Source organism: Triticum aestivum, chromosome 6B, assembly GCF_018294505.1.
Source record: "Triticum aestivum cultivar Chinese Spring chromosome 6B, IWGSC CS RefSeq v2.1, whole genome shotgun sequence".
NCBI classification, from domain to species: domain Eukaryota; kingdom Viridiplantae; phylum Streptophyta; class Magnoliopsida; order Poales; family Poaceae; genus Triticum; species Triticum aestivum.
The window spans coordinates 49,959,173-49,971,350 of record NC_057810.1 but is presented as its reverse complement, the minus strand read 5'-3'; the positions used below and the strand labels follow the sequence as shown (position 1 = coordinate 49,971,350).

General features: G+C 44.8%; 1 protein-coding gene across 2 annotated transcripts; it reads right to left on the bottom strand.

Annotated features, from left to right (window-relative positions):
- Positions 1 to 5,325: 5,325 nt before the first annotated feature.
- LOC123135691 (putative F-box/LRR-repeat/kelch-repeat protein At1g11620) lies at positions 5,326 to 12,135 on the bottom strand. 2 transcript variants are annotated; one of them, XM_044554867.1, is made up of 6 exons: positions 10,994 to 12,135; positions 10,186 to 10,279; positions 9,246 to 9,781; positions 9,003 to 9,147; positions 6,116 to 8,563; positions 5,326 to 5,637 (listed from the first exon to the last, which is right to left on the bottom strand). In XM_044554867.1, exons 1-2 carry the CDS (start codon positions 12,087 to 12,089, stop codon positions 10,227 to 10,229), a joined length of 1,149 nt encoding a protein of 382 aa, XP_044410802.1. In that variant the 5' UTR covers positions 12,090 to 12,135; the 3' UTR covers positions 5,326 to 5,637; positions 6,116 to 8,563; positions 9,003 to 9,147; positions 9,246 to 9,781; positions 10,186 to 10,226. The 2 variants fall into 2 exon arrangements, with proteins under 2 accessions (XP_044410802.1, XP_044410803.1); XM_044554868.1 differs by having other exon boundaries at positions 5,327 to 5,637; positions 6,116 to 8,414.
- Between the last annotated feature and the right edge of the window lie 43 nt (positions 12,136 to 12,178).

The following is a 12,178-nucleotide window of genomic DNA, read 5'->3' as shown; positions in this document are numbered from 1 at the left end:
AAACATAGAAAAAGCATCTTGAGTTAGAATAGTAAAAATGAAGAAAAGAAAAGAAAAGAAAAATAAAGCAAAAAGAAAGTAAACATGGTAAAACTCGGCTCCTTTTTCTTCTAGCAGGCCGAGCTCTCCATAGTCTACAACAAGTAGAGTCTATTGCAGTGACTACTAGCATTGGGAAGCAACTAGTTGATCCCAGGATCAATCCCCTCCTAGTACCATTTTAAACTCTGATTTTTCCAAAAAAAAAAATCGCTCCAGTGGGCCGGCCTGATATGTAGCGCTCGGCGCGAGAATCCCTCGTCTTGCGTAACGCAAGGAATGGGGGCGCCCTTAGCAGGATGTGTTAGGTAGATCTAAGGAGAGGATTAGGTAGATCTAAGCAGTTCCTCTCCATCAGCATGGGTTGGTATCCCAAGAAGGGAGCCTGAGGCCCAGTTCAATGGCTCTTAGGGAGAGGAAAACAGTTCTAGGATGACACTTCGGAAGGGCATTCCCATGTAATTTTGAGCAACTTCGTTTTCTTATTTTCGCGAAGCTGTGCTTAATGGTTAAAACTTTAACAAATAGAGTTGTATAGATAAATATAGTAGTTGGTGATCAACCTTGGTGAGTTGCCATTTCTCGTCCAGGTATCGGCAGTGTTCGAATAAGATATGTACACAATTTGCAAATACAAATTTCCAAGTCTCATAGTAAATCTTGCCTATATCACTTGAGTTTTAAGTCTCTTTTATAATCAAAGTTATCATGTAAATCTTCGTGTTTGTGAAATTTTATCACTTTATTCGCGGGTAGAAAATTTTATCATGGTGGACATTAAATTTTGGAGTTTTGTATGGCTATCCATGATACAAGATATATTTATCTGCTAGATGCTTCTAATGTGATCTATCTCATGTCCACGCAAAAAAAGGTGATCTATCTCATGGAAACGTGTCGGACCCGTAAGAACTTTTGAGGGGCGTGGTAAAATCCTATCTCCAACCCGTGAAAACGCATGTTTCCCCCTCGACCCGACGGTGCCCCGTATCCCAGAAAAGCGGTTGGCGGGAGGGACATTTCAGCCCGTGCCCATTCCCCACCCCCTTCCGCAGCCGCCAGCCATTTGTTCCGCCCATTCGCCGCCGGCGATTCTGGCAAAATCTACGGACGGAATCACGCCAGGGGGGCGCCCCTCACCCTGTTCCACCTAGCCGCTTCACCGGGTCCCCAGATCCACCGAGCAGAGCTACCCCTAGTCGTCGCCCCAGGATCCACCGCCGTAAAGCCACCGCCCTGAGCCGCCGGTGAGTAATTCTGCTTGTGCTTTGGGATGCGCTATGCATAGTTGGTTCATACGGTGTTCGTATTTGTGAATTTAAATGGAATTGAGCCCTTGTGCGAGGTTTTTGCTCGAGGATTCGTCCGATTCGGAAGACTCGGATGTTGTGACGCTGCTTGAGAACCATTGACAGCAGATGTTGGTGATGGCCCTTGCCGTGAACGAGCACGAAGATGAGAACCAAAAGAGACGGTGTGGATCGACCGTCGGCTGTCTTTGCATTCCTCGAAATCGCCATCTCGGGAACGAGATGTTGATGCAAGATTACTTCGCGGACAATCCAACATATCCACCGCACCTCTTCCGGAGAAGGTACCGAATGCGCAGATCCCTTTTTGTAAAAATAGTGCAAGCTTGCGAGGTCAATTGTCGGTATTTTACTCAAAGAAGAAATGTCGTGGGCTTGAAGGGATTTAGTGCATATCAAAAAATCTCGGCAGCTATGCGGGTAATTGCATACGACATTCCGGCTGACTATGTCGATGAGTACCTTCGCATTGGTGAAGATACTACAATTGAGTCAGTGCGTAGGTTTGATAAAGTGATTATCCGTGTCTTTGGTCGTGAATATCTTTAGGCACCCAACAAGGAAGACACAAAAAATTTGATGACATCAAGTGAGAGAAGAGGTTGGCTTGGCATGCTAGGAAGCATTGGTTGTATGCATTTGACTTGGAAAAATTGCTCGAAGGCATGGCAGGGAATGTGTTATGGCAAGTCTCATGATGCAACAATTGTGCTAGAGGTCGTAGCATCCGAGGATTTATGAATTTGGCATTGCTTTTTTAGTATGTTGGGTACTCTCAGTGATATCAATGTGTTGCAACGATCTCATTTGTTTGCTAGGCTTGCTAGTGGTGATGCTCCTGCTTGTAACTACACTATCAACGGGCATGAATACACAAAAGGGTACTATCTTGCAGATGGTACATACCCTTCTTGGTGCACATCTATCAAAGAGCATCAATGACCCGAAAACTAGGAAACAATATGAATTTGCAAGGGTACAAGGGGCATCCCAAAAAGATTTTGAAAGAGCATTCAGTGTTTTGCAATCTAGCTTTGCCATTGTTCGTGGTCCTACTTATTTTTGGGACAAGTGTTCCTTGAAAAACATCATGACATGTTGTGTTATTCTTCACAATATGATTCTCAAAGATGAGAGAGGCATGAACTTGGAGTTCTTCTACGACAATGTGGGTAGCCGTGTCAAACCAGCTAGAGATCCTAACCGCATTAGAGCATTTCTTCGTACCTACCAGGAGATTGAAAATGCAAACTCCCACTTTCAGCTTCAGGAGGATCTCATTGAGCACCGTTGGCAAAGGGCTGGGTAGTAACACATTTCATTTTTTTAATTCATTTCATTCAATTCATGTGTGATTTGTATTCCGGACAAGTTTTGTTTCGAATTATTTAGTTTGCTTCGCTGATTTCATAATTATTGTAATTTGGATGATTGTTGTATTGTAATATTGACATTCTGGACGCGAATTTTTGGGACATAGTGCCACGCGAGGTCTTAATCTAGGCCGGCCATTCGTGCTTTTAGATCCTCAGATTATATAGAGACTTTTGGGTACTGATGCACGATATTCCATACACTATAAATACTGAGCTAGAATACGACGCTTCACTGGGCCAGGGGAGTTAAATGTGGGCGTATTTATACCACGGCAAGGTCAATTATTAATGTTCCAAAACAGGTCAGGGATATCATTACTGGCGTACACCCAGGTACTAGCTGTTTGTCAGTGAACAACTTCATGGATTAATGTTGCATCTGCCCAAGGTTGTCATGTTCATGCACTTTCAAGAAAAGGCTGTCATGTCCATCTTCTACTGTCGAGGTTGCACTGTAGCCCCGTCGTCAATACATCGCTAGAGTCCTGCATGCAAAACCCCGCAAAAAAAGCCCTGCATGCAAAGGTCTGCTCCTATCATGAGAATAAACGGCAATCAGTATGTGCATGGAGTAGTAGTTTTGTACTTTCTCTGTTCCTAGATATAAGTTGTTGGGGGAGTGTAAACTGAACTCCCCCATTGACTTATATTTCAGAACAGAGGTAATAGATAACTGTAAATATAGGATAGGTAATGTCATCTGGAAACAACTTTGATTATCACGGGGATACTCCAAAAAGTATATCAAATCATCATTCTGAAAAAAATGTAGTCAATTATTTATTTTAGGTGGACATATTTTCCAAAATTAAAATCTTGGATTTCTGAAATTTTAATTTTTTTTACTGCAATTTAGGAACCTTTAATCATGTGTATGCACATGTATAACTTAATATGGAGATAGACCTAACTGATCTTGCATAGTTAAAAGTTCACACTAATTAGCTTAATACACATTTCTGTTGCAGCCATAGAGGGTGGTGCACTCGTAAATATGTAATGGGGCAGCACGTAGTAAGACCAAAGGGTAATGTGGTGCGTTAATCCTAGTAAATGAGTTGGTCAGGTGTGTTGTAGGACTCCTTCAATGAAACACTAACTTCAACCTCGTTTAGCTGTGGGGCATGCACACTTATTGACTGATAGATACATTGTATATACAACATCAATTCGTCCCACTGAATTCTATATACGTGAGATATGGCACGAATCCCAAAGAAATAGAGGGTGTGGATTACAGCCTCGCGTGGCACCATGTCTACTCATGAATTATCGTGACATTCTATCTTATATTGAATTAATAATTCTGAATATGTGGCATATGTGTTAAATTCAGATAAAACCCCATCTGTTTTGTGGGCAGGCGAGGGCGCCGCCAAGCAGACCCCGCATAGCGGAACTGTAGAACAAAATATTCGCGGATATTTCGTTTTATAGTTTCGCTATGCGGGGTCTGCTCGGGCGGCACCTGCGCCAGCCCGCAAAATTGTTTTACCGCAAACTATAAAAGAGTTTTGTGGGTCGGCATTATACAGGATCTGCTAGAGAGGCTCTAAGGTTTGTTAGCAAATTCCTGAGAGCATTTGTTTGGGCTCCAGTACATCCCTGATTTCACGGCGATAAGAGAACCAATGTGCTTTTGGGATTTCACGGATCATTCAGTTTTTCTGTACATATAGAAGAGATTCCATCGAATAGTGCACTATTCACTCCAATCTTTTTCTAAAGGATGATCCATTCCCTTCCCTAGTTGAAAGGAGCAAACACACCATGAATGTCTCCAGAGCACGCACAGGCATACAATCGTCTGCATAATCTCCATCTCTTCCCATCAAAGAAGAAATCATCTGGTCCCAGTGTATGCAAATTAATTCAACCATCTCTCCTTTGTAACACAAATTCGAAAACACATGAGAACTACTCCATCGGATATTGGCGAGCACCCATATTCCGACCGCCGGGCGACCAGAGGTGCCATGAGAGCAGTAGAAGCTTTTCTTCCCCACGAAGAAGACCCGTTTCGAGGGGCGGAGCTGCAGAACTGGGCCATGGCCTTTCATTCTTCTATTTGTTCGTTCTCCTTCAACGAACAGGCATTGGGCCAGTCTTTCTAGCATTGCACATCGTTAAGTGGAGTGGGCTACACCGCCGGGACACAACAATCTGGGGCACAGAACGTACCGCTAGAAGAAAGTACTTTTGTCAGGAAAATACAGTTTTTTCACTCCCAAATAAGATGAAATTAGAGGTCAATTCTTGCTGAAAAGCCAGGTCAAAAAATTCTTGCAGAAAAGTCATTCGAAAACAAAATTGTAAACATGCATTGCTACCACGGGATCAACCCTAGCAAACAATACCTTGATCTGTAAAAAATATATACCTCAAAAGCTTGACCTTTTATGCGCATTGGCCGGAAATGCACTATAAATAACCTCCAACACGGCGGCATCGATAGGAGATCACACCGTGCCCATGGGCAAGTGCAAAGACACAACTTTAAAGAAGCTATGTTCAAAAATAATAATGAAACTATGTTCTCCCTGTATTATCTAGGGACATAAAATAAATCCTAAGGGCCCGTGTTATAATTTTTGCCCCGGGCCCCCGAAATCGCAGGACTGGGCCTGAGTATGCGCGTCACAAGCAAATGGACAAGATTTAGTGGACAGGCCGGTTCTAGTTGATACGCTAACCGAAGCAAAGTTAATTTCTCTTCTTGCCAGTTCGAGTATTGCTTGCGCAGATCAAACACAGCAGCTCATAGCTTACAAAAGTAACCGTTCCAAATTTACCACATTTGAAGGCCAATTCCCTCGTCACAGGCCCCATGCACAACATACACAACGGAAGGGAAACCTACAGGAAGTAATCCACGTCTGCATCTCAGCCAACGAAAACCTAACCCTTGATACCTGCGGAGCAACCAATGCCATCAATCAGACCGATTTGTGATATCCATTTATGGAAAAGTCGTTAAAGTTATGTCACATTTTTCGCACCATTCCAAATAGTAATCCTTAGCTTTGGTGTTATGGAAATAGTGCGAAAAGCTCAAAGTTCAAGCAACTCAGCATTAATACATGACAGAACCAATGTTACAAAGAGAAATGACCAATAATGTGAAATGTTTGTCCTATAAAAGAAATAATGTGAAATGGCACGCCCCTGTTAATAACACAAGTTTGAAGCCATGTAAAATGCTAAGGTGTTGTTAGCTATCAATTACTTGCATTGAGGGAACATCAAATTAATCATCCACAAACTTGAAACCATAATCACATGGAGAAGAATGTAATCTAGAAACTAGAAAAAGTAAAACAGAAAAATACCTTCAAAGGGGGGGTAAGAAAAACATGTCATTGTGCTACTACAAACAAATAATATAGTTACCTGCTCAATCAATACATCATGATAGCACCAGATAGATCATATTAAACCAGAAAACCAAAGACCGAACAGATGCTGAAACAAAACAAAATCGTTTAGTTTTCTTATACTTGTACAGGAAATTTTGGTTTTTTGCTTCTACTAACCGAACTTACTTCGATTGGTCTGGTGTTACTATGGTTAACCGAAAGAAAACCGAGCTTAGGTTAGAATGTGCGAAGGAACAACCCAAATGTGCTTCCCACGTGCCCACCATGTCGGTATGGATTAAATATTTCCACGCGAGGGCGTCTAACACGTGCAACTCCTTTGGGCCGAACTGGTCACCTCCACACGGGCCCAGTTTGTGGAATTTTTGTTGCAGTGAGATGGATGTTGTAGCCAGCTTGTTGCCTTCTTTAGTCCCACCTCGCGTGGCTAGGCTCAAGGGGGCAAGGAGCTCAGCTATATAACAACATAGGGTGCAACAGGTGCTAGCCACCCAGCCAACTTATTCATTTGACATGGTATAAAATGAATACTAAACGGAATTAATGGATAACCAAACTTTTGGTTTTATGTCATTTTTGGTTAGTAACCAAAAAAATACAAAATACAAAAATCTAATAATCGAAATTTTTGCTTATACCAAATGTCCAGGCCTAGTTGGGGTGGATGCTGGGAAAACTATTGAACTAGATAAGTTACAACTCATCTCGAAGTAACTTGTCTGGTCCAATGGTTGTTCACGGCATCCACAAAGGGCCTGGCTATCCAAATCAAACTCAATGATGCCAGAACTCAGGTTCAGTTTTTTTTGCCAAAACTACCATTATAAGGAAATTCTCGATCAGAAAACAATACTTGTCCATAATAATGGTGGTGGGAAAATAACTCATAGAAGCCTTGAGTGGAAGCGAGGTGGAAACTAGGTCACCCAATTCGCTGGTCTCCGATGAGTAAATAGAGGACTTTTAGCTTGCGCAAGTTGTACTCGTTGTTGCCTACGAACACAACCTAGAAGTTCCTGCTGCCAGATGCGCCGGCCAAAGCACCATCCCGCCAACCATGAAATCCCAGGGGAATGGATAGGCGGTGCTGGTCACCGGTAACACGGGCCCAAAGCAGGAGCTGGTTCGACGTATAATGGATGATAGAGCGAGGCCATGGCGACATCCTAGGAGCCAAAGGGTCACCAGCGTCGATGGGTACTAGGAAGCGGGTGTGCAGAATGCGGTCGAGGGCCTCCCGGGTAGGCTGGAAGCGGGTGTATTAGCAACCTAACAGTGGTTCTCGCTTTGTTACTTCTCACACGAATTTAGTGGCGGTTTAGGGTACAAAATGAGGATACAGAAATTGAGGAAGAAGAAATGAGCTGGTCCGCTGTCTCGCCAACCAGGTAAGTAGGTGGGCAGCAGGTGGCTCACGCCCATTCGGGCCCCATGCACTCTTGGGTTGGGCCTCCGCTACCTTCAGGCCGAGCAAAAAGCTAGCTTGCGGTTGGCACGATTGGCAATGGAGGTTTGGATGTACGGCTGGAGCCTAAGGAAGACTTGGTCGCCGAAGGAGAAGGTGCAATCGGAGCGCTTCTTGTCAGCTTGGTGGTTCATGCACAGCCGGGCACATTGCAATGCTGTTGGAGAAGGTCCTGGATGGTCGCTCGCTCGTCGAGCCATGATTGCAACGCCGAAACCGTGCACGCGGAAGTAGTTGAGATTCCCCTGTGTCGAGGCTCTCGCCCGAACATGGCCTTGAATGGAGACATTCCAATCGCCGAGTGGCTTGAAGAATTGTACGAGAATTGTGCGAGAGGGATCCGGTGGTTCCAACGCCGCGGGCAAGTGTGAGTGAAACATTAGAAGTGAGATTTTGCGATGTGATATTGAATGGCAATGAATTTGATTTGAAATTATGGTGTTCGAAACTGTGGATTTGACTATGACTGAATTATGTGCATTAGAATTAAAACATTTTATATATTAGCAGTGTTAAACCGTGAATAAACATAAAGTACATGCTAAGACAATGGAGGAAAACTGTTCCTTCCCTGACACTTCGCGGCTAGGGCAAACTCTCCCCTCAAGGTTTTCGCCGGCAAGCCCATGGATACATCTCCCCTCTGCCTGCCATTTCGGCGGTCGATGGTGGGAGGGGAATTCCGATACCTCTGCTCCAATTAGTAGTTTATGTTAGGATTTTTGGTCTTCGCAGGTACGTCGCTCGGGTGAATGGGGGTGCTTCTTCTTCAAGTTTGTCTTCTGGGCTTTGATCCTCCTCGAATTCGTCCATCTAGACGTAGTCGATGGAGCTCCGGTATAGATTCCTGCATCTCCATGGAGCGGTGAGGTTAGGGTTTCTCATTGTGTAGCGAGATTTGGTTTCAAGTGCTTCAGATCTATTCAAGGATTCAATGGCAACGACTGTGGCTCCAAGGCGCTGATCCTTAGGGACACGTGCAAGAAGAATTCTTGGCTGTCATCAACAAGTTCAAGTCAGTTCTGATAAGGGAGCGGCCATATAGCAGCGTCGTTTTGGCAGCAGTAGTGGTCGTTTGATGGTGCTTTGTCCTTACGCTAAACTTTCATAATAGATCTAGATCATTTTCGCAAGAAAAAAAGACATGCAGCAAAAGAAAAATAGGGGCTGCGAAATAGGGGTTGATGCTGGAGTTTGAGACTTTTTGGGGGCTCGAGATTTGGGGACAGCCCAAGAAAGTTTTTTAGGCCGTTTTGGGCCATGTTTGTTTGGGCTTTTGCTCATGCTTTTGCAGCTTTTCCAAAGTGGAAGCCGAAGCAAAAATCACCTATTTAGGAGCCTTTGTGGCTTTTTTGCCAAAGTGGAAAAGCTGCATAAGCATAAGAAAAGCCCAAACAATCAGGACCTTAGTGTCTACTGCTCGAGACGCTCTTACCTTGGTGCTCCAGGACATCTCTGATTTCACGGCAAGATGCTTGAGTAGCATAATCCCTCAAAGTCGAGCACGGCGGGCGGAGTCGCGGTGTAGCGACCGTCTTAGAAACCAAGGTGCTTCTGGGAATTCCCAGATCATTCAGCTTCTGTAAATAAATAAGAGATCAACGATTCATTGCATCACTAGTCAGAAGAGCGCAACATTCACTCCATCTTTTTAGAAAAGAAAAGAAGGATTCATTACCTTTCCCAGAGCACCGGCATTACGTCGTCTATAAGTTCCATCTCTTACCATCAAAGAAGAAAAACTGCCTGTCCCAGTAGTAGCATTGTTACTGAATAAGCAAATTAATTCAACCCATAGAAGCATCATGGGAGCAATGGCATCTCTTTGGAATACAATTTCGACAACACACAAGAGAACAAAATGTCATAGGACACTGGCAAACCATGCTGGGGGGAAATGCACAACACAGAAAATAGTATGCACAACACAAGCAATGGGCCACAAAATGCAGCAGACAGGACGGTTCTAGCTGATGCGCCAATCAAAGCAAAGTTAACTTCCCTTCGCGCCAGTTTGAATTTTGCCTGCAGAAATCAGGCGGCAGCTTACAGGAGTGATCGTTTCAAGTTATGGTTGACCAGGACATGTTAATCCCCTTGTGGAGCGCATCACAAGCCCCATGCACAGCATACAGAATGGAAGGAGAACCTACAGCACGTAATCCACTTCTGCATCGCAGCCAACATAAACCTGACGGCCTGACCCTTCGATACCTGCAGAGCAACCAATGCCATCAGCCAGACTGATTTGTAATATCTAGTCATGGAAAAGCTGTTAAAGTTATCTCACATTTTTCCATGATTCAAATAGTAAACACCATTAGTTATCTCACAATGCAGCATGCTTTCGAATTATGGAAATTGTGCCAAAACAGTACAAAGAGAAAACACCAATAACATGAAATGTTTTCCCTACAAAAGAAATAATGTGAAATGGCACACCGATATCAATTATTCACATTGAGGGAACAGAAAATAAATCGTCCTCAAACTTGAAAGACCCATGATCACAGGGGGGAAGAAAGCAATCTAGCAACTAGCAGAAATAAAACAAAAAGTACCGTTGAATGGGCAAGAAAAACATTTCATTTTGCTACTACAGACAGATATATAGATACCTGCCCAATCAACTCATTATGATAGCACTGGGCAAATCATATTATGTATTGTGCAAAAGTTTGGCTCCATCGCCTCCAGCACCAATATCCGCATCTACAACAATAAGAAGTCAATGAACCAATGAGATTCTAAGGCACGGTCAAATAGATGTGAGGGCGCATTAGGTATTTAGATGAACACACATCTCTAATTTGAGTAAAACAATTTAGGTTTGATGCAACACTAAGAATAGATAAACTGAACCATATGCCATATCTACTACTCCCTCCATTCCGAATTACTTGTCGCACATATAGATGTATCTAGATGTATTTTAGTTCTAGATACATCCATTTCAGCGACGAGTAATTTGGAACAGAGGGAGTACTATACAGCACAAAGAATAGCCCAATAACAGTATTTACTCCTTCCAATTCACAATTAATATCTCTATCCCACAAAAGCATGTGTGGACTTAATTTTCATTACAATTCCAAAATTTGACATCTCAAACATACTAATTGAAAGTGTGGAATAAATTTTATATAGATCTGTCTCCAAGCAAGATATCTACTACGAGATACACAGATTTAGTACTAACAAACAACATAACAAATTAAAATTGCCTTTGCAATTATTATACATAGTACTTGCCAATCAACCTCCAATATATTATTTCTGCGAATCTTGCTGTTCGTTTTGTTATTCTATTGGCATCCTGTCCAGTGTCCATATAATTAATAACCAGATAAGATGCTTGCTACCACCTGTGACTCAAACCACATAATTCAACAATAATAATCTAATAATAACTTGGTATTGTTTTACCTGCAGTATAGACCCCTTCAAATGGAAGACAGCAAAACCAGCGTTTAACTCTAAAGAGTTTCCTGGAGTGCAATGACTGAAGCTGGAGCGTGAAGACACCAACAAATGACCACAGTAACACCACATTGCTTTCCTCGGCGAACCCCGCGACAGTTGGGCGCTCTCTCTCGTCGTCTGGATTCAGAGTAAGCAGCTTGTCCAATTCAATACTTCTTTCCAGCACCCATGAAGCCGCACCATCGCAATCCCTGTTCCACTTCCACAATTGGGCGCTGAAGCCTGGCACAACGAAGAAACCAAGCCGGCCACCCTCGGCCCGCACAACCGAGAAGTCGTAATGGGCCAGGTCTACTGGAAGATGTATCACACTCAGGCTCTGGCTATCCAAATCAAACGCAAGGATGCCAGGACCATGAGCGAGCGACCAGTAACAGGAACCCTCGATGAGCACACAAGGATGGTTCATAGAAATGGAGGTGGAGCGATAGCTCATGGAAGCCTTGGGAGGGAGCGGTGTGGAGACGAGGTCACCCCATTCGCCGGTCGCCGACGAGTAAACGCAGGCGACCGCTCGTGTAGGCTCTATCTCGCTGTTGCCTACCAAGACAACCTGGAACTGAAAGTGGCCGGCAGCAGAACGGAGCACCGCCCCGCCGACCGAGTCGTCCTCGTCAAACCCTGGGGGGACGTCAAGGCGGTGCTGGTCGCCGGTGATGGGGTCCCACACCAGGAGCTGGTCCGCATTGCGGAGGAAGAGCACGAGGCCATGGCGGCATCCGAGGGGGTCGCCGGCGTGGATCGGGAAGGCGAAGCGGGCCTGCGGGACGCGGTTGGGGGCCTCCAGGATAGGTTGGAAGTGGATGGAGTCAATATCTTGGACGAAGCAGCCGAGGAGGGGAGGGTTGCGGCGGCGGTGGTGCGCGCGGAAGCGGCGGCAGAAGCGGGGGTCGGAGGCGAGGCGGCGCCAGCGCCTGCACACGGCGGAGGCGCGGGGGAGGGAGGAGGGCAGCGCGGGGAGGCGGAGGAGGATCTCGGAGAGGAGGTCGTCGTCGTCCAGCGGCGCCGGCGAGAGGGGGCGGCGGCGGGGGCTGCTCATCTTGGATCTCGTCTCGACCGCTCACCTCACACGATGCGGGGTTTTTTTTTTTGAGGTACCACACGATGCGGGCTGAGAGAGTGGAGTGA